This window comes from Labrus mixtus, chromosome 14 (assembly GCF_963584025.1).
Source record: "Labrus mixtus chromosome 14, fLabMix1.1, whole genome shotgun sequence".
NCBI classification, from domain to species: domain Eukaryota; kingdom Metazoa; phylum Chordata; class Actinopteri; order Labriformes; family Labridae; genus Labrus; species Labrus mixtus.
Window position 1 is genome coordinate 23142264 of NC_083625.1, and position 23722 is coordinate 23165985.

The following is a 23722-nucleotide window of genomic DNA, read 5'->3' on the forward strand; positions in this document are numbered from 1 at the left end:
AACCTTAGCATGTTCATGTAGGAGGGTGAGGTCTTTTCACAGATTGTTTTCCATCGAGTGAACAAACCCCCCTCCATCACAAACCAAAGGTAATACCATCCAGGTGAAGCCCCTCTCGCCTTTTTTCTCTTTCCATTAACCTTTGGTGCCATGCGAACCCTCGGGAGGGGTCCTGTCCACAGCTGCGTGTGCGTGTCATTCACCTCAGATAGCCGCAGCCTGAGGGCCTTTTAGCACAGCGACCTGTCATTTCAAGTGTGAGAGCAGAGTGTCCCCGTGCTCTGACAGGTCTGCTGAGCTCAGGTGAGACCCTCCCCGCATTGCTGATGGACGGGCCAGAGAGCTCCAGGCTCAGTCATCATGCCTCTACCCCAAACCTGACTGACAGCTTCTAACACCTCATCCTCTTACACACAGAGAGCTGAGACCTCTTACCTCAGGCAGTATTGACACACGCGCACTCACACACACACATGCATAGATGAACACATACCTCCAGTCAGTTTGTGTTGTGAAAGCTGCTTTGATGGGGCTGATGTTGCCAAATAATAAAAATAACTGTTGTGCGGAGGCTGCGCTCACCACAAGGTATTTTCCATGTGTTGTCCTTTAGCATGACTACACCGGTTTACACCAATGCTCTGCAGAAAGCATTCATGTCTTCACGTGCAATGCAGTCCCAAAACATATGTTAGTTTTCCTGCTGCAAAAGCTTTCTCTTTTTTTTTTTTCTAGAAATCCTTTTGAATATCTAGGGGCTGTACCTGCCTCAGAATTGGTCAGTTGAATCAGAAATTGCTGCTCAAGGCAACTCTCTATTTCACTGCTTGTGGGAATGTGCTGAGATCCAAAAGTTTTGGAGGTCTGTGTTATCTCTTATCTCTCAGATCACTTCTTCTCCAATAACGTTAAGTCCTAAGCTGTGCATATTTGGTCGGTTTCCTGATGACTGTACTCTTTCTAAAAGAGAGAGGGTAATGGTGGACCTATGTTTATTACAGGCGAGGCGTTCATTTGCGCTCTGTTGGAAAAATGTATGTAGTCCCTCTCTTGGACGTTGGTTAAAAGAATTATCAGCAAGTCTGGCTCTTGAAAAACGTACATGTATAGTAAGGAAGAAAGCTTCAGAGTTTGATAAAATTTGGGAGTTTTTAATTTGTTTAAATTAAAAAAATTGTTAAAAATGCTGACTTGGACAATGTATTGAAAGCTTGATTGTGAACTGTTACTAGTACGAGAAATATGTGTCAAATGTGTCTGTTTATGTTTATTATTTTTCATTGGTATTGTACAAATTACTTTTATTATTCTTGTGTTATTGATGTACTGCCACATGTTCTATTTTGGGAGGGTTGTTTTATGTCATACTTTTGTAACATGCATATACATGTATTGTACATGTCCTGATAAATTTCAATAAAAATATGTTTATAAAAAAAAGAAAAGAAATTGCTGCTCAAAACATGGTAATGTTTTGGTCATGGTACTGTTTAAAAAAAAAAACAATCTTTCAACCAGATGACGGATTTTAGTCAGGGAGTGAACTAAAGTTATTGGTAACTTGGCAAGCAGCCCCCGGGCAAAGAAGCCCTGCCAAAGAGTGTTGGAAAAACACAGATTTCAAGCATGCAACGGCTTTTTCAAGTGTTTTAACTGGTTGCAGCTAGCTGGTTTGTTTGAAGAGGAGAGGAGGAGGCCATATATTATGGAACATCCACTTTACCAAGTTTTTCTAACACTCATGTGTCTGTAGTCTGTCTACAAACCTCCCGAGAAAAGTCCATCCTCTCCGTCTTTTGCCTGCTCCACTTTTCAGAAAATGTGTGCTTAAACAGGCCGTTTGGAGATTTTCCCTTCATGACATCACAAAGGGCAGTAACCCCTCCCCCAGGTGGGTGACACTCCCACAGCTAGGTGTTTGTTCTGCCCTCTGAGTCTGCCTTCTCACCGTAAACAATAGGACATGGAGCGAGAAAGCCTGAGACACCCAAGCCCTTCCAGAGAGGGGGCGTGGTCAGACACAGCTCATTTACATTTAAAGGTACAGACACAGAAACAGCCTGTTCTGAGCAGGGCTGAAATAGAGGGGTTTATAGGCATGATCAAATACAGGATCAGAGTGGATTTAGAACAAGAAACTTCACACACATGTTTTGAGGAGCTCTGAGACTAATTTTAATTGGTTGAAGAAGAGGAGGAGAATATGTGGCCTATAAATCTCTGACTTTTCAGTTTAGTAACTTTAAAAACAGGCCAGGGAGGGTCTCATTTCTCAACTGGATAATGACCTATAAGCTGAATAGTACTTAATCATTTAAAAAAGATAACATTATTTAACACCATGCCCAGATTGTCAGCTTATTCTAAGAAATCTTCACTTAATAAGTCTAAAACGGACATTTTTGGATTGCAGTAATCAAAATGCAAACCCTGCAGCAGGTCTGCAGGGTTCCTTCACTGCTCACTCAGGCTAATATTTCCCAAAGAAAACAACCCGTCAGTAAGTTTTAGATATGGGAAATTTTTCATTCGAGTAATCCCGATCAGGAGCCAAAGAAAAGTTTTAAAACCATCGTTTCCTCCGAGCAGGGTTCATACAGAGATTCTGACTCACACTGCTGTTTGTTCTGGATCATGCGAAGTGTGGTCAGTGTTTTTTTCAAAAGTGTGAGGGTGACCTGGCAGCAGAGAAACAGAGAGCGAGAGAAAAAACCTCCACACACACAACTCCTGCACTGACTGTAAAACACCTTCGTGGGCAGTTTGTGTTCCCAGGTGGACTGAAGCTGCCAGAACGGAGGCAGTGAGGAGGGCAGAGCCGGCCTGGTCTGCAGGTGCTCACAGAGGCAGGGATTGTTCCCTCTGGAGACGGATGTGGGGGGCTGGGAGAAACCAGAAGTTGTGTATCGTAAACATATACACGCACACACACTGAGACTCTCCCTTCAAGCGCTCTGATTACGTCAACCTCCTAACCTCTTCTTCACACCTAGGCTCTCCGTCTGCGCCCACCCGCTCTCACAGCTCGCGGCCCCCAACTCCCAGCATTCCTCAGGCCGGTGTGAGGAAGAGGTCGCTGCCTGGGGATCAGGGGCCAAGCGGAGTCTGAACCACAACAGGTTGGAACAGGCCGAGATAAACAAACAAACAGCAGCCGTCCTCTTTAGCCATGCTAACTGTGTGTCTCAGAGAAATGCAGGCACAGAGAGCAAAACAGCCACACATGCCCCTCTATTAACAAACTGTGTGTGAGCGCATGAGCCAATACAAACAGAATTAAGAGCAAAACAGCCCTCTTAACTTCCTGTTTCTGGTTAACATTTTATACAAATCTCTGCAGCACGAGCCGTTAAGAACACCTGCAAGCTTCAGGGTTTCACAAAAACTTGCACCATGCTGGTTAAAAAACAAACAAATTAATTACAAGGCTTGAGCTGCAACTTAAAGACCTGGTGAACAAGCACAAAATATAATTTGAATTATATGTAATTCTAACAATGCAAAAGAGGGATTCTGCACTGAGAATATCAGACTTGGACTGGATCAGATGTCTGCACTCAGACTTTACCGTCTGCACACCCCTGCAGTGTAAGAAATATAAATATTTAACATGTAGATAAACTCAGCTAAACTCTGCATTGGTTTATGCAATAAACAAATAAAAGACAATACAAGAAACGACTGCACAACAATGCTCCTTTGTGTGTGTGTGTGTGATTCACCACTCGCTCTAAAACTAATAATGCATGTTTTATTCTACGCAGCGGCATCATTAGCGGTCTGTACAGATCTCACATGAAGGATAGAGGGAAATGGATTTCTTTGAAACACCAGAAGCTTTCAATTTTTTTCAACCAATGCTGCAAAATCCAATAAAAACATTTTTAAAAAAGCTCAAGAAGGAGAAACACAAGAACTCTAGATTCTTCATTCTACAGTCAAACAGGGTGTAAACGACATTTTGGAGATCATGAAACGCTGTATTTATCCTAAAGCTAACAGAAGTTATAACACTGATTTATTTTTTCCTGCAGGATATTTTTGTCCTGAACACACCATTCAGCTCGCCTCAAGTCGGTCTTAGAACGTCAACGTGAAGGAGGAAAACACTGGGCTGTATTCTTCCCCTCCTCAAACTTCAACCTGACCACTCGGCCTCAATGGGACTTTGTGTGCAGGTTTGTGTTTGAATGAGTCGGAGGCTACATGCAGACAAGACCAGGTCCTGTCCTGACATGAGAGGTCTTTGCATGGTATCTCCCTAAAAGGTGAATTCATTGGGGTGCACAGAGTGGAACAGGAAACCCTGCCCTGAGTCCTCAGACGCTCCGAGTACATGCATGCAGCCTGCCTGGCTACCAGCTATGTTTTCCTTTCTGTTGATCTGCTGCTGCTGTGAGGAAGTCTCAACTCAACATGTTATAAACTGCTGCAAAGTAAATATTACCCGCTTCCAATTAAAGCTATAAGATGGAACAACCTGCACTGAATGGGCAAAATAAGGAAAGGCCTTGTGTAGTTTTTTGAAGTTTGGTACTAACTGTACACAATTCCAAATGTTTCCAGAAAAGTACAAAGCAGGAAAATGTATTAAAAGTTAAAGTACTTTTCTTATTGTGGCCTCAACATGCAGACAATAACAAATTTGATCCCTCGTTACTTCACAACTGATGTCCAGTTAATGCTCCACTTTATTACTAAATTTCACATGACCTCCTTTCACAAAAGCACTGCACTCCTGGAAGTTTCTGACAATTTCAAGGAAGGGTGCAAAAGTCCAATCTATAAAAACCTGACCCGGTTAAAATGGCTGTATGAAGTCAGTATGAGCGACCGCCACTTGCTCACCACGACCAGGTGATCAGGACAATGACGTCATCCACGTTGTGTGGAGCTTCTCTGCTTTTCACTCTACTGCTCCTTGCTCTAGTCCTCTTTGTTTTCCACTTTTGTATTTGTCTTGAAGGAACACACTTTACACGATGCAGTGAAATGAATCCAGAAACTGTCCCAGTACATAAGAGACCTCCGCGTCCTGCACGCCCACCCATCTGCCACCTCCCCTGCAAAGTGTTTCTCACACAGATAATATTTCACAAGCCCTTTTTTAGACTGCTTTTACCACAAAAGTGCCAAAACTAAGCTCAGCCGCTATCACGTCTTTGTACGTTCACATTGATTTAATGTCGGCGTAATATCTGTGTCCCAGTCTGTGAGTTCATATTGTGTCTCGGCGTTGCAGAAGCACGACACAGCTGGAGCTTCAGACATCGCTGGGCTTCCCTGCCGGCTCAGCTGACCCCGTCTCTCCTCTGTAACGCCCTCTGTTACTACCTCTGAAGACCATACAGAGGGGGGATGACGTCATCCCAATATTACGCCTCCACAACATTCAGACTGAAGGAGATACGTTACAGGGACGTCAATGTATGGCAGCTTGAAGCTACAGTGAGGTTCATGTGTGAAAGGCATGTTCCTGAAGATATCAGGGCGTGGACGTTCTGAAATGATCTAGAACGTGTCAGGAGTTCATGTGTCAAAGAGGGCTTTGGAGATATGATTAACAACGAGAATCAGCATCTGTTTTTGGATCGCTCTCTTACACAACCTGCAGGGAGGAAAGATGAGACTGTTTTTATGTGCTTTCTTTGGTTTCTTTTTTAAGAGATGTGAGGCAGTACTTAATCATTGGTGGAACTCTCCGTGTGGGCAGGTCGAGCCTCTGGCTTTCATTGTTCCAGCCAATTTTAGACAACAACTAAACATCAGAGTCAGACAATAATTGCCCTCATCACACGGAGAATGCGTTCAGAAGGATCGCTAAGATTTTTCACACGTGTAATTATGGGATTAAAGGAGACTCACCTGTTTGCAACAAGCCGATCCCGCTGTCTGACACTCCGTAGTGCCGCTGGATGTCTTGAAGGACGCCTGAAAACAGAGACAGAGAGAGAGGACGTTAACGTGGTTTCATAGTCCTTATAACAAGCATTTAAAGACTCCACTCTATTTGATTCATAGCTACGTTAATCGTCAGTCTTTTCTGGCGTGTTGTTATTCCCGGAGATGATTGATAGAGAGCTATTATTCACCTTACATCCCAGAAGAGTAATATATGATCCTTGATAAGTGCTCTCCTGGCTGCCATACAACGAGTTCACTGCAGGTTGTTGTATAGGGATCATTTCTGGTGTTACATTTTCAAACACACCTTCAGATAAACACACAGAAGCACGTTCATAACACACACACACACACACACACACACACACACACACACACACACACACACACACACCGCACTCTCTCCACCATTTTCATGTGAACATCTGTGTGGAGCAGCTCCAGCACCGAGCCTGGAGTTGATTTTGGTTTCACCAGATGAGACTTTGTGCAGCCGACGCTGAATATTTCAGTCACACAGACTCACAGGAAAAACCTAAACATTGCTCGCTGAGAAAGCACATGCTCTCCTGCACTCGTCTCAATCCTGTTACTGTAACCTGAGAGCAGGAATGGAGAATCGTCACATTCTGAGCATGTCTGTGATGCCTTAATGAAGTGACCGACACCAGGTGCTCAGTCGAACACATGAGAGCAGCTGAAGATCGGCTCATCACAACATCACGTATCAGAGTGTGTTTCATTTGGCTGCGCTGTAAAGCACACATGAGAAATGTCATAAAGTTTTTTAACACATCATAAAGATCAGATGATGAAGATGAAGCTCAGGCGAAGATCAACCAGACAATTTTTACGCTCCAGTTAACAAGAAGCAACAAGTCTCATCAAATGAAGTCTGCTCCCTCATGAGGGCGGCAGCCTGTAAAGGTTCAAAGTCGTAGTTTCTAACTGAAGAGATAAATTAGAAGGAATAACACATGTCTGAAGTGAATATCTTTGCAGCCCAGATGTACCGGGTTGTGCTTGGTGGTGCTGGCTGACTCTCTCTGTGGAGCTGGCAGCTCTCATGAGCTGTGTTGAAATCCCCAGAACATGAAGATGGAGCAGCAGCAGCAGCATGACTAACGCTTTATGGAGCTGCCGCGTCTGATCGGTCTGCTGCTCTCCTCTCCTGAGCTGCTGCTGCAGAGTAACCCGAGGTAACCTGAACTCTACAGCGCACCTGAGCCTCGGTGACTTTCTGAAATACCTACAAAGGTAATAGGTTTAGATTCTGCTCCTGAATGCTCTGGATTTGTTTGGACCAGAGAAGGTAGGCAGTTTTAAGGCACCCCAACACGGCCGTTTTGGACGCCCCTCGGTTTGCCAGATATGAGAGCAGTTATCAGGTCAACAGGTGTTGCAGCGATGGAAGCGGGCAAGAGAAGTGGTTCAGATAGAAGTGATTGTACCCGACCTAAAAAGCCTCTGCATGTTTCTAATAAGCTCCACGAGCAGAAACGTGCTCAAACTAGGATCAATATTGGAGATGCTTTTGAAAAATGGAGAGAGTTTAGAACACAGAAAGGTTTACAGACTGATGCAGAGCTGGATAAACACTGAAGCTTCAGTGTTCACCACATGGCAACCTGCGTGAGCATCAACTCTAGATCCCGTTTTCTCAAGGATGGTGCATTATAGAGGAGGATGAAAATGATCACAGTCATACCGACGATCAGCTGCACCCAGATTAATAGACAAGGTTACTTCTCCCTGGCTTAGTGTTGGCACGGCTCGCCTAGTTGTCAACACAGAGACACGGCATGTTTTATGGCAGGTTAGACTGAGATCAGAGCGGAGACATACGTCAGATTCCTATCACCTGAGTCAAAGCACCTGCTCACATTCTCACACTGCACATAGCATTCCTGTTAAAGCCCAACTCTCACACCTCTGTGACCTGTTTCTCTTTCATAATGTAGTGGTGAAAAAGGTGCTGGTCATCTCCCGGTTTCGCTGAAACTCATCGACACATATCAGGAACTATAGACTATGAATTCCTTTAATACATTTGACCTGCTGCACAAGGTCAGCTTCCACATGTGGTTGCTGTGTTCCCTGTTAGCAGTTCTCACAGCAGTCTGAGCGCACAATTATTTGGCAATTATGCCGCAAACTGCCCCGAGGCAGGTAAGAGTCAATTTACATTTCTACTGCAGGCAAATCTCAGCTCAAGTCAGGGTGTTAGTGAAGAAATCAGATCCCATTTTGTCGCACCTCGAGGGTAAAATTAATTCTCTTGTCAAGAAGGGACACACAATAAAAAAAAGTGGGACACAAACACACACTTGTATCCTCTTAAAAATCCTGGAAGTTGACATCGCTACATCTCCTTGCACACACACTGGTTGTGACAGCGACTCCTCGCCCCCTGTCAGGCCTGTCACACAGCGACAACAGCGTTTAACAGTGTACTGTTCGACTGCAGCTGTACTCTAATTAGCCTGGATGAAGTGCACACACACACACACACACACACACACACACACACACACACACACACACACACACACACACACACTTGACACATACACACAGCCTGCTGGGAGGGGGATTCCTGCACCAGATGGTGGAGCGTCCCTCCTGGACAGAGTCTGGATTGTCTGAGCCACACCCGTCTACACTTGGCACACAATTGCAAGACAATTAATAAAGGTGGAGCTGAAAAATCGGACTTACTGTAAGATTAGGATGGAGGTTAGTTTCTGTGTGATAGAGAATATACAGCTCTGCTCTGACAAGATCTGCTACATATCCTACTGAAGTTATAAGATATAAAACAAATTTTTATGTGCAGCTGAATAATCCTCCGCTGAAGTTAAGTGATCAAAGCAGCAGTTTTTATTGTACTTGATTCAGGAGCGCTGAGCTGTGTAACCATACTGAGCTAATCTGTGACGGATTACAGGCGGCCCGCAGCTCTGTGTTTGTGCAGCAGACTGATTCTCTGACGGGGAACCAGACACTCAAACCTTGCCCCTTAAACTTTTACAAAAGTATTGTCGCTCAGTCGACTGCTGGTCTGCTTCCTGTTGGACAGGCAGGTGACAAACACCGGCGGTTAGCTTGTGCTAGCGTGTGTTAGCTTGCAGTGTAGGTACAAGCAGTAAACGTACACACTACATCCTGCAGTGTGTGAGGGCTTCTGGGGGGCGATGATCCCAGGAGGAGGGGCCCAGTTTGAATTTTGTGTTTAAGTTTTCCTCTTTGACATTTTCCCTGCTTGGCCTTTAAGCAGATTTTTCTTATCTGATCCTAAGAAGCTCAGATTTATGAGTTTGTATTTTATTAGAGAAAATGTAACGGTCATGAGCTATTAGCACAAAGAGGTTCAGTAATCTGCTCACTGGTGATGTATTACAACCTCAGCCCAAACTGGCAGCACCCCGTTCTGTTGCCATGGCGATGCAGTACGAGCACTCACCCAAAAAATAAAAATAAAGGTCAAGAGACCACAAAGCATCTCAGCCCTGACAAATCTCTCAGCTGCCTTTTTTCCGATACTGAGTGATGTTTCCACTGTGCAGCATAAATCCTCAATTACACAGGAAATTAAACGATACCAGAAATAAAGAACAGAGCATGACAACACAGCAGTAGTATAAAGAGGGTACGTTTCATTACAGCTAAATATCAGGTCACTGTCGTTGTAGCAACGCTGCAAATGTGACCCAGCAGATCCATTAAAGTGAGCAGTAATGAGTTCCTCAGTCTCGATCCTCCGGGGGGGGTCTGAGCTCATCTGAGCGTGACGTCGGACAGAAACACGGCAGGAATGTGGATCTTCCAGACGGCGCGCAGCAATAACTGCAGCTCCCTCCATCTTCATGTAAGGTAAAAGAACTCACAGGTACTCTGTAGGCCACTCCCTCTGACACACATGTACACACAGGACACTAAACCGTGTGCGTCAGAAGCATGTGTGTGGGACAATTTAAAGGGAAGTCTAGGTGTCCTCCTCCGTAACATTTTCAATAGAGATGTCATTTCCTGCATTCGGATGCATTTAAACATGTTTTGATACTTTTTCTGGCTGTAGCATGACCCCAGACTGGATCACCTGAAAGAGACCCGTTTACTGAGTAACTGTCCTGGACAAACACTCAGAATAAAAGCATTGTTTGATATGCAGGAAGTCGTATCATAGAAAAACAAATAAATCGGCCTTTTACTTTGAAAACTATACCAGAGTCATGTCAGATGCATGCTGGGTGCTGCATATCCGCTTTCTGCTCACAGTGCTCGACAACTCTCTGTACTTTACTCGTCTAGTTCACCGTTCCACAAAGATATGACACTTTCCCACTTTGTCTTTGTAAGACATTTGTATTTGATTCTTTTTCCCTCTTCGTTTGTTTTGCCCTCAAAAATCAGGAAGTCATGATTTAGGGGAGAGTGGGGAAGTTACTCTCCTGTGGATCAAACGCTACCAGGTGACGGCTGAGCTTAGGATGTCTGATGAAAAGTTATTAGACATCAAGGTTTGTATACTAGCAAGGACTTCTGTGAATGTAAGGGCTTTTTCACTTAGCCGTGGTGACTTGACAGACATTTGTGTGAGTGGATGTTTAGAGTTGAGCTGAAATCAGGCCCTTTCATGTGATGCTGAACTGTAGAGTCAGTGTGTCTGCAGACAGTCACAGTGGTCACCAACAGACACTCAATCCAGCCTCTCATAGAGTCTGCCTTTATTACAAGACTTTCAGTCGGGCAGCAGTAGAAATGACTCAAGATAGTGAATGTGAACGTTTCACAAATGCTGCTTTTAGGGCGACGTTCATTCACATGAATGCTGCTTTCTGTAGTCTCTGCTGCAAAGACAAGGCAGACGATTTATTGGCTTTACTGGCTGGAGTTTGTGAGTCAGTGTAAATCAATCAAGCTTCAGAAAACTGAGGATGTTTTTATCTGCAGCATCATGATTGCAATAAAACCTTGTTCTCCAGTATGCTCTCCACTCTTTAGCTGATGTCACGTCTTACCTCAGGAGACTCCCCCCCCCCCCGCCTGACAGAGATAGTCTCCCACTGTGAGGAGCATATGAATAACCAGGTCAGGAGAATATCCAGAGCACTACTCCTGAAATGATCTAGATATTTTCAGGAGTGCAGATGTGAATACGGCTTTATAGAAGAAGACTCATAACCCCCCTCTGACTTCACCTATTGTGTCTTCAAGTTCAGCATTCTGCTGGTCTCCATCTTTTTTTTGGAACCAGAAGTGACCATATTTGTACAACAGTAGACGGCTGTCATATTGTCAATCATTCCCGACCCATTGACAAGTGCTCCGCGTCCCACTTTAGGGTCCCAAGCCACCAGTTGAGAACCACTCCTCTGAATAACACACTGACCTCACCAAAGAGGATCTTTCTGTTATTATTTCAGGTTAATTTGCTCTTCAGCCTTCAGTTAAAACATCATGATGTCACATTCAGGAAACGTCTAAACGAGGAAACGGCATGCTGTTTTTGCAAAGCCAGCTTTTGTGCACTGACGCATGCTGCCATCATTACTCCTCTGGGACCACCACACACACACACACACACACACACACACACACACACACACACACACACACACACACACACACACACACACACACACACACACACACACACACACACACACACACACACACACACACACACACACACACACACACACACACACACACACACACACACACACACACACACAAACTGAAAACTCCATCAGCTTTATGAGGAGAGATTTCATGTCAAATCCCCAACAGAGACTCAAGGATCTCCGGCCCCCCTCTTGGATCTATTTCTGCTCAGAGAAACTAGGCTAAGAGGAAGGAGAGGACGGCGGCCCAAATTAACGGTGATGAGTGTCGGAGAGACGGGGAGAGAGGAGAGGGGTCATGAGGATGAGAGAAAGACGAGGTTTGTGCTACAAACAGACAAACAGTCTGGGTTGGATTTGTCTTGTACATTTCCATTGTTTATATATAAAAAATATGTGTGTGTGTGTGTGTGTGTGTGTGTGTGTGTGTGTGTGTGTGTGTGTGTGTGTGTGTGTGTTCCCCTTTCCCCTGGTTTCAGTGTGTGTGTTTGTGTGTGTCTGAGGGAGAGGGAGCCAATAGATGGAAGTCGTTCATTCTGGCCCGAGTGTGACGGGTAGTGGTAAACCGCTGTGCTGATGTGGCCCGATCCTTCCCCTTCATTCCAGTCGAGGGGTGATCCCTTTTCATGTCAGAGCCGTCAGTATAAATACTCTGGGAAAGGAAGCGGGGGGACGTAATGAGCGAGGAGAAAGTGCATCTTTTCTGCTTGTTTTGAGAGCAATTTCTGGATTTGAGCGAGCAGAGAGCCTCAGACTTCAGCGAGGAGAAAGCTGACCACAAATATGCCCGACTGTGGCCGACGGGCTCCTGACCGACTGCTCTCCTCCCTTGCCATGTGGCCGCAGTGGGCGGGGGAGCGCTTTTTCCATTCCACTTCCTCTCCCCGCCACACAGAGAGGAAACGTGCTGCAGATGTCTGGGAAACAGTGAGGAGCCGCCTGCACGGGAAGACTTTTAGTGTTTGTACCAGAGAGCGAAAAGAGAAAGAGACGGGGAGTGTGAGTGTGCTGGAAAGTTCAAGTCGAACACATGAAACCACTTGTACTTCAGATGTACTTTAGGATTTTACATAACCCCTCCACCGACAAGCATAAGCCCGACATACCATACGGTTGTATAAAATCCGTGGCTGTCAGCTCACACTGTGAGACTGAATCGTTCACGACTTACGACCAAAGGTCACGATTTATGTGCTCACACTGAACGAGTGAAATCAGGACGGAGCATTCACAGATGTCAGTAAGAAAGTCAGATCTATGTGTATTTCCACTGCAGCTCAAATACGGCCACTCAGCAAAAACGCTCTCACTCTCTTATCACCGATAAACACAAGCTAACTAGCCGCTTAATCATAAGAAATATTTCCTGTCAGCTGGAGGGCTGCAGGTATTTCCTGCCAACTTTTCTTCCTTGATTGGAATAGAAAGACAGATTATACAGGCATGACTGCTGTTGCTATGGTGATTTCAGACGTTGTCCGTCAGTTTGTGCAGGCACTATGAGGGAAAAAAGGTCCTGAAATTGACGAATCAGCTTTTGGTCGTACAACCAAAATAACCAATATGCAAGAAAGTCATGGAGCGGTCGGGAGCAGATCGGGCGTCCTGCCTCAGCGTACGCTACATGAATAATCAATCAATCATTATTTGTATAGCGCCATTTTATAAAAAGTGTTATCTCGAGGTCCTTTACAAAAGAGCATATGTGATAACATGCAGGAAGGATTTCTCCTTTGTATTCCTTGTGTTCCTGTTGTCCACACTTCCTTGCTGCTGAGGTGGAGGTCGGAGCAGGCCGTGCATGAATGAGGACGGCGGTGGTTGTGGGGACGATACAGTCAGAGTTTAGTTAACTTTAGTTAGTTAACTTTCCTCCGAGCTAAGATCAAAACTGATTGTGAAGCTTAACTGTTGCAATGACTCCAACATACATCTGAACTTCATAAACAGGTCAGAACAAAGTGTGTTACTATAAACGATTTCACTTCATGTTCCTGAAGGATGGACGCCGTATCAAGCTTCTTACAGTGATACTAATACACCACTTTGATACAGCAAGCTGAATAAACTCAAATCATAATTCCTGCCGCTGTGTGAGGATAAAATGCTTTTCACTTGAGACAGCTTTCGCTCTAATCTTTGAAATGTGTGAACACCAAATTGGGTCAAAATCTAATTAGATCTCTTTAGAAGCCTGCAGGTTTGCCAGATCAACCACTTTGATTAATAGGACTTTTTTTTTTCATCCTCATTTTCTTTCACTAATCAAAAGCTGGAATTCAGCGGAGGGGCTGCGGTGCATTAGGCCCCGCCAGAACGTGCTAAATATTTGATGGTAGTGGAGAGGTTGCATAGCGAGGCGTCGAGGGAGGAGACTAAACCTATAGCTCATCAATAATAGATCCAGGGCTGGCCCACTTGTGTGAAGGAGATAATGCTTCAGACGTATTGGAAAGGAGAGGCAGTGAGGCGCAGCAAAGGTATTTGAGACGAGATGAGGCCGTCTGACTGCCAGGGGATCTCGGCGCGCTGTACTCGTTCACACCAGAGTCTCTCAGGAATACTGAACAGCCGTTGAACTCAACCCTTGAATGTGGAGCGTTATTTACGGGGAGTTTTGAAAAGCAGCCACGTTGAACCGGAGAGAATCACAGAGAGAGGCTCAGACTGTGTCCGGTTTGATTTCATGGAGAAGTGATTCAGTCAGTGTCCCTTTCACAGAGCCGTGAAAAAAATGCTCCGAGGTTCACAAACCATTTAAACATAATCCCAGAAAACAGTAGTACGCAAAGACAAAAAAAAAAAAAAAGCATCCACAGGGGCATTAAGCCTTTTACACAACATGAGCCGTCTGGATTTTTCCACTTTAAAGCAGCATTTAGAAGCAGAGTGAAAAAAAAGAGCTCTTAACTTTTCAAACGGGCATCGTCACCAAAGGTCATCGGAGGAAACAACCCCACAAACACTCAGGTTTAAGCACTCTGATGATGCTGCTTATGACATAACAACACTAAGCTAGCAGCTGTGTGAGGCTGCACAGCTCCGCTTTGAGCTAAATGCTAACATGCTGCTCACAATGACTCAACAAACTGATATTGAGTAAGCTGTTTTCACACATGCACTCCTGAGAATATCTGGATCATTTCAGGAGGACTGCTCCGGAGATTCTCCTGACCTGGCTGTCCACATATAGATGTGCACTATACCGGGTAGATGGCGTTTATCGTGTCTCACTTCAGTACACTATCACTTCATTTTGTAGTGCTAAATGGCGTTACTAAGTGGCAAATGTTTAATGCTAATTTTTTCATTTCATGCACGAGCTAAAGTAAGGAATGTCAGAGTTATTATCAGCGAAGAAATATGAGGGATGTTTTGTTTTTCTGATGAGCTCACTTCTCTTTGACTTCCTTATGAGGTAAGTAGGAAGCAGTGAATGCAATGCCTCAGTTTAGCACGTTAGCATGTTAACAATTTGATTTTGATTTTTAAGACAGTACGCCAACCTGCTGCACGGCCTGTACTCATACCAGCATCATTGTGTCTTTTTTGGACAGATGTTGAGGTAATGTTTGCATCTTGCAGCCTATGAAGCCACACCAGGCTAGTAAAAGGGACCTGGATGTAAATCATGATGGCCTTTGTCGTTGGGAGCCCTATAGAAACATTTATGAAATCATCAAAGTTACTGGAATTCGTCCTCTGGGGTATTCAGATGTCTGTACTGAAATGTGTACTAATGCATCTTGTGTTTGTAACAATGTTTCACTGACTGTGGCAAAACTTGATGTGCTTCTCCAGGGAGCCTCCAACTAAAGATCCATCCTCAGGGGAACATGAATGTCTGTAAAAATAAATGAAACTAAGACAGAAACGTAGTGAAAGTGATGCACCCAGAAATATACACACACACAGAACCACACACACAAACACACCAACTAATCCTGCTGTGCTAATTTTAATTACAGAAATGCAGTTATGTCATGTGGGGACAACTTGTCCATTGAAAGAGCAGAACAGTCACTAATATAACTCTTTGCATGTCAATGTGTGTGTGTGTGTGTGTGTCAGCCCATGAATTATAAAACTCCTGTCAGTAATCCCAGCAGTGCCTTTTTACATAACAGTATGGAGGATTAAAGTCATTATGGAGTGTTTTTTAATGAGATTTCATTGCTCCTCTCTTACTTTCCTTTCTCTCTGGTTTGATGCTGATTTGGAGAATCCACTGGGGGGGGGGATTTAACATCTTGCTGAATAATTATCATAAACTGTACGCACATTCAAGACACGCGCTTACATTGTCGTACTTAATGATCCAGACAAGACTTTTTTTTGTGAATCATCCAAACAAAGAGCAGCATAAAGCACTGCTGATGAATTCTTTACATTTCTGCTTTCAGAAGATTTCAGTGCTCGCGACTTGACTTTGCTCGCAGGGCGAGCTGTTAGGAATAACGATGAGATGCCCTCAGGCTATGATACAGTCCACACCTCAATGCTGCTTCTATGAAGAAAAAAAACCCAGAAGGTGCACGGCGACCTGAAGCCAAAATAAGAAGAAGAAAATAAAATTGGTGCAGATTTAGAATTTTCAGCTCAATTTAGCATCAAACAGTAAGAGCGGCTGCTATCTTTTCTCAACACTCACAGGGCGTCAGATGCATGAAATGGAGAATTAAGGGGTATACAGGGACCCAGCTGGTTCAGTAAGGATGAAATATATAGACCAATTAATTTTTTTATTTATCGTCAAGACAGAAAAAGACGAGGATTCTTTTTCTTAACTGTGAATTTCTGCTTATTTGCATTCAAAAAACAAATCTGTATAAATACCATGATATACAATAAAAAGAAACTAATGGGATGCAACCAATAACCTTGTGGTTAGTGGGCGCCCTGTGTACCGAGGCTGTAGTCCTCAAAGGGGTCAGCCCGGTTCGAATCCGACCTGTGGCTCCTTTCCCTCATGTCATTTCCCTGTCATTCTTCTCTCTCTCTCTGATTTCTAACTCTATCAGCTGTCCTATCTCTGAAATAAAGGCACAACAAGCCCTAAAATGAACCTTAAAAAAACTATTACAAAACACAAAAAGAAGTACTAAATGTTCCTTGTGTGCACATAAAACTTTAAAACAAATTGGTTTAAATTGATTCATTTTCAAAAATGTAATTAGGGATGAAAGTTTCACCCATCGAGAACGAGAATAAAAGTCCAAGCCAATAGGAAGCAAAGCTCTCTAGGTTTATTGCCCGACTACGTCGCCTCATCCCTGCAGGGAAAAAGCATCCATTTTGTTACAGGCTGGTACGTGGAGGTTAAGGATGACTGATGAAGGTAGGGCACTCTGCCATTTTGATTCTTTATGTGCACAGTGATACATCTGTCATAAATTAATTTGTTTCTACTCCCACACAGCCATCACAGCTCCAACTGGGCCACGGCTGCAGAGACACTCCTTTTAGTACAATGAACTATACATACTGTTTTAAGACACCCCCACCCGACCGTTTTGGACGCCCCTCGGTTTGCCAGATATGAGAGCAGTTATCAGGTCAAACCAACAGGTGTTGCAGTGATGGAAGCGGGCAAGAGAAGTGGTTCAGATAGAAGTGATTGTACCCGACCTAAAAAGCCTCTGCATGTTTCTAATAAGCTCCACGAGCAGAAACGTGCTCAAACTAGGATCAATATTGGAGATGCTTTTGAAAAATGGAGAGAGGTTAGAACACAGAAAGGTTTACAGACCGATGCAGAGCTGGATAAACACTGAAGCTTCAGTGTCCACCACATGGTGACCTGTGTGAACATCAACTCTAGAGAGGAGGGGGGGAGACAGCTCTCTATAATGTTTAGAATTTAGACTGCAGTACCCATTTTAAACACTACAGGTCAGAGTTACATACTGCTCCTTTAATGCTACAAAGACTCGTGGGAGTCTAAAAGCATTTTCAGTCTGAGGTGCTGTCAAGGTGACCTCTTAATGCACACATCACTCAAAAAGCAATCCTGTCCATGTCACTCTCACACTGACTTGATTTACAGAGGAAGTAGAGAGGACGAGAAGGGACTAGGAGTGACACTATGGGACCACACATTTTGTTCTCAGTTGACAAGCAGCTGGTAGCCACTTTTCCAATCACAGGTAGCCACTTCCCAAAAAATGATACCCAGCTTTATCCCCCATTTTAACCCAAGAAGGACGATAATTGACAGAGAACCAAGAGTCTAAATCCTCTTATTATACAGTCTCTGGAATGAAGCCACTAATTTCAAACTCAATATCAGCCCCTCTTTTTTTTTGGAGGAGAGTTTAGTTAAATTGGAGGGGTTCATCCTTCACTGTCTCATGAATTAGAAATGCCTCTCATGACTTCCTCTGCTGTTTCATCAAACACTCTGAGAAACCCAAATGTGTCTCTTTGCACAAACTTATGAAAAATGACCTCACAGGCACGACCATCGTTATAAGCATGACGATGTGTTCGAACTCATGTTGTATGACAAGAACTGGGCGACTGCGTTTGGCAAACTGACCTTCATAACTCAGTCAGATCCTTTAATCTCAAGGTGTGGGTTCGATGCCTTCTCTTAGCGTGGGAAAAAAAACCTACAGAGGCATCCTTTTTGTTTCTCTCTCACTTCCTCCACATACCTGACCTGCTTCATTAAAGAACAACCCACATACCTACAGCACAGCACACAGCCTCGGGCCTCATGCAACCCGTCAGCCAGTCATTCGATACACTTAGAAATATGCCGAGAAGCCTTCCTGATGGTCTGCTTGAGATTTCCTTTAACAAGATCGATGACAACACACACGGCACGTGGGACATTTCCTGATAAAGGTCACAGAAAATCGATGTCTGGAATTGCAATTTAACCTCAAACATCCACTTGGTTCTCAAGAGGTTCAACCTGTTGGGTATTTTTCCAGTGATATGAATACGTGCTGATATCTTTCTGAACTGTTGTTATGACAAGCCGCCTGCAGATTTATGTTTTCAAACATGCAGCAGTAAACCTTGGTGGAGCTGTAATAGCCCACGCTGTGCAGTGAGGTGTAACCAACCATCCTGGTGTTTAAACTGCACCGCAGAAACAAACTCATAAACGGAGCCTGTCATTGTCTCATCGGCTAATTATCCCACAGTGCAGCTAAAAACAAAACAAGCACAGGAAAGGATTCTCTCCTGCTAATCAAGCTGCTAAATTAGCCAGAATTTAGACGAGTGGTTTGGCTGATTTGGAGACAACCTGCAACCCAACATTCAGATAAGTACCTGCTTAATGACGGTGACAACACTAAGAGTTCTTCAGCGACCGATACTGGTGTCGGAAATGCCTCTGAAAGTACCAAAGTGGCAGTATCAGGAGGATGAAATAAAGAACTAGTCTTTAACAATGTTTGTTTTACACCTACATTAAGTGCAGGTTCAGAATGCCAAAGAAGACCTGTGAACTGAGAGTGTAACTCAAGTCAAGGAGGCAAAATGTTAGCATTCAGAGCTTTCAAATCAGGCTGTATTATTGGAGAACAAGCGCTCTTTTAGCGTCCATGTTGCATTCTCATATTTTTACCACTTAAACGCAAACCATTCCTGTACACAAAATGACTTGACGAGTTCCATTTTTTTTTTCCCATTTGAAGGCTGCAGAAGTGTGAAGAAGCTGTTTGTTCGCTCTTTCTCTGTACTTGGATTCTTTCTCGTTTATACAGGGTTAATATTTAAATAATTAATATGATCATATAATTATTTTTTAAGCATCAGGAGGACTGGGTATCAGAATCCTTATAAGGATTGAAAAAGGTTTTGAACATCTCAAAACAGCAGACGTCTTGCAAACACAAAGCCACTTTCACATTCTCCAAAAGAATCACACTATAAGGGCTGCATTATGTGTGTGTGTGTGTGTGTGTGTGTGTGTGTGTGTGTGTGTGTGTGTGTGTGTGTGTTTGTTTGTGTGGGTGCACCTCTGACCTGGGGCGTTAACAGAAAGCCTTTGACAGAGGTCAGCGCCCTCATTGAACCGCTGCTTCCTCTCACAAACACAGTTACACATACGCCAAACACAGTAATGAAAATCCTTCCTGCAATCTCATCCAGCAACGGACAACATGACAGACGTCCACAAATCAAATCAAATAAAGAGCTGACGAAACATGTGAGGCGGCAGGAATGCACACACACACACACACACACACAAACAAACACAAACACAAACACAAACACACACACACACACACACACACACACAGAAGGTCTTATCCCGGGCCTGATTGGTAGATATAAAAGATTGCATAATCCCACCACCAGACTCCAGTATTGACTCTATCACATGTAAATGGGTGGGAAAGATTATATTTTCCTTGGGCAGGAAGGCTTCTCAAATCTGGGTTTGCTGTAAATAAGACCTCTAAATATTATTATAGAGAGCTTCCGGGGAGCTGCAGGCTAATATCCCCGCTTCAGCTGCAGGTCTGCTTTCACAACCTGTGACCATGTGAGCGGGTCAATATTGGATTCCAATCCTCCGCAGAACAACTTGTTAATGTGTCGGAGAGAAATCCAATCTCAGTGTTGTCTCGGGATGTTCCGGTTTCATCACTTGTGACAAATTTCCAAGCTGCCGCTGTGCTGATCAATATTCGGGGGGTGCAACAGGGTACAAATTGTGGTCTGTTTCCATTTCCTCCAGCATGTATCAGTGGTGTCTGCCAAAGCACCGGACTCAGAGAAACATTTCACCATGACCTTCGCTTGGGTCTTTATTTATTAATATATATTGTGTAAAACTCCTCTTGGATTTGATGTGAGGTTTGAATGTCACTGAGTGCTTGGAGGAAAGGGAAACGTACCCTGTAGTCCAAGCAGAGTAAAAGTCATCTGTCTGACTGTGTTTTTGACTGTTGCTCTGGAAAACAAAACATTCTTGACATGATTTGTTGAAACTCGGGATTCTTACTAAATCTGGATAATGCAACTGAGAGAAACCTAAATGATTTTGAAGTTCACATATGATGTAAAATCCTCTTCACCATGTTTCTCTAACACTAATATGTGTCTGTAGTCCGTCTACAAACCCCCCAATGATGAGAAAAGTCCATCCTCTCCATCTTTTGCATGCTCCACTTTTCAGAAAATGTGTGCTCAAACAGGCTGTTTGGAGATTTTCCCTTCATGACATCACAAAGGGCAGTAACCCCTCCCCCAGGTGGGTGACACTCCCACAGCTAGGTGTTTGTTCTGCCCTCTGAGTCTGCCTTCTCACTGTAAACAATAGGACATGGAGCGAGAAAGCCCGAGACACCCAAGTCCTTCCAGAGAGGGGGCGTGGTCAGACACAGCTCATTTACATTTAAAGGTACAGACACAGAAACAGCCTGTTCTGAGCAGGGCTGAAATAGAGGGGTTTATAGACATGATCAAATACAAGATCAGAGTGGATTTAGAACAAGACACTTCACACACATGTTTTTTTTTATCAAATCAAGAGGAATTCATAATTTTAAAGTTGTAATGGCGTTGTAATGTGTCTTGTTGTGGCTGCAGTGACAGACTTTATAGCGTCCTATGCCTTGCCCTGATAGATACTCGTCTGTGGATAATCATAAAAGTTGGAAATCAGGGAGTGATGGAACCACATCTTTCCCATCGAGCTGTTATTTAACATTATGTCCTTCCTGTAATCTCAGCGTCTGCCTGAAGAGATGTTTCTTCATGTCAACTCTGCACTTTTCTTAGATAACCACACAGGAAGGGATGGGGTCTTTTGACCGTGCGGGGGCGTAAGCAAACGGCCTGGATGGCTTGTGACTAATCTTGGCGTCACTCCAAAGTGTCTTCAAAGTGGACTGAACTGACACACAGCGTGTTTATCTCAGACGTGTAATCTTAAACAAACTCGTCGGTGGAGGACACAACACCAAAGACAACACCTCCAACCCCGTCCTTATGTCCACACACGCTCCTCTGATGACAAAGAGGAGGTCAGTGATTATCACCTCCTCGAGTCAAAGATCAACAGGAGGCTTGAGTAAGCACTGTTGTCTTTTACAAGTTTACTCGTCAAGCTGCTGGAAGTCTGGGCATAAGAAACAGACACAGGCGCTCTTTGTAGAAAGAGACACTCAAATCTTCATCTGATGGTTGATTGTTTTATCAACGTGATGGGAAACTGTTTTAAATGAAGGTGTGGGGTTTTCTTTACATGCACTGAGTGATTACTCCTTTATCCATAAGGAGAGTGCCATCTGCATATATGGGCTTTCTTAACTTGTTTTACGTCTTAAGATACTTTTAGAAAGTCTTTGCTTTAAGATTTTGTTGTACTCGAATTCGGTCTTGGTCTCCAGACCACTTTCTGAAGGTCTCGGTCTTGGAATCAACAGCATTTTTACTCGGTCTTGTCTCGGACTCAGACTGGGCGGACTCCGGATTTTAAATCAGGACCACCACTGAAAGGCTCTTTTTACACGTTATTACTGAGATTAGAAGGAAAACGCCTCTTTCTAAAAGAACACATAACTGCATTCTTCATTAAAAATTAGATTTATTATCCCACGGTGTCTTAGTCTTGTCTTGGTCTCGGAGCACTCTGGTTTCAGGTATGTCTTGGTCTCTGTCAGTGTGGTCTTGACTACAACACTACTTGGGTAATTGGGCATGTAATAGTGAAGAACTACAGGTGATATCAAGGCTAAAAGCATCCACAAATATTAGACTGAAAATAAATGTTTTAACTGTCAACAAAACCTTGTTTATAAAACATCTGATTTATCATGTGACAATGTCTAAAGACTGTGTGGGCGTGGCAGGGCAAGAGTTAAATTGACTGTCTGAGCACAAATCAATGACAGATGTGTCAGTCATTGTGTTTGAGTGACAATTAGAGGAGGGGTCATGTGTATATAGCATTTAGAGCTCATCAGTGTAAAAATCCTGTTCATGCTGTCCATAGTGGACTTGATTATTAGCCATGAGGTCATAACCATCACAGGTAGACTGACCACGAGCTGCCTGAGTGTGAAGCGATGGTTTATGCTCCTGTAGGAGACACAAGTTTGTCTGACATCAACCCCATTTTCAGAAAATCATGGTTTATTCACGATATAGGGGGAAAAAACTACATTACACACAATCCTACAGTGTTAGAGCGACGTCTCTGATTGGTGGAGCCCGCTGTAAGACTTTTCCTTCCAGACAGATTTCAGAATTATTGAACCTTAAACACACATGAACGTCTCTGCCAAATTCAAACCAAACATCAGGAAGTTCTATAGAAACTTTAATGAAAAGTGAGAACTGATATTGATATATAAAACTGTTTAGACGTTTGCTGTTTCGTACATGCATGACCCTTCATCGCATAATTAGATGGCCATGGTGGGTTGGGTTGGGTTGTCCGCTGGCTTTTATGATTTTTCATCACATCCCTTCTTCTTTCCCCTCGTGCTTAATTTAATTGTTACTCCTCCCGACCCCTGGTCCAGCTTGATGAGGCATCACAGGGGATTTTAAAAACGAACGCTGCAGTACCCCACCCCGAGACAGAACGCAGAAAACTGCTCATTAGCCGACTTATTGCTACAAGAGGAATAACATATTGGAAGCAAATTGCAGCAATCATGCACTAAAGGTTTAAGTACCTTCATTAGGCGACTACTAAAAGATGTGTCGCTGCTGTAACTCCAACTGATGAAGGTGTTTGTGAGCAGATCATGGAAATGCACCTGTCCCTTTCACCTCCTGTACCATCGTCCCCTCAAAGACCAGTTTTAAAGACATCCAGTCATGAGCAGCAGTGAGTATGAATAGACTCTCCAGAACACATGTAATGACCTCAAAACCGTGATGAGCGACGGAGGATGCAGGATTGGGTCTGTGCCAAAATAACAGCTGTACTGAGGAGAAGAGTCAGAGAACTGCCGCCCCTAAGAAGAGCCATGAAACACAGGCGAGAGGGTTCACAGGGTGAAAGCTGCAGCGAGGGGGAAAGCGTCTGCACGATGGTTAAAAAATCTGCAGGAGCCACATGAAAGGGCCTGAACTGGCAGGAGGAAGAAGCTGCGTCTAATTCCACCGGTTACTATTACAGACGTCGGCTAAATCGGAGCCTAAAGAACACACAGACTGTTTTCTCACAGCAGTGGGAACGGCACGCAAGGATACAGACATAAAGAGCTTAG

General features: G+C 43.9%; 1 protein-coding gene across 2 annotated transcripts in view; it reads right to left on the minus strand.

Annotated features, from left to right (window-relative positions):
* Positions 1-23722, minus strand: part of spns2 (SPNS lysolipid transporter 2, sphingosine-1-phosphate) — an 83154-nt gene that overhangs the window by 50929 nt on the left and 8503 nt on the right. For both annotated transcript variants that reach the window (XM_061055876.1, XM_061055877.1), the window contains exon 2: positions 5866-5931. In XM_061055876.1, coding sequence (XP_060911859.1) covers positions 5866-5931 — 66 coding nt within the window. The remainder of the gene's footprint in view (positions 1-5865; positions 5932-23722) is intronic.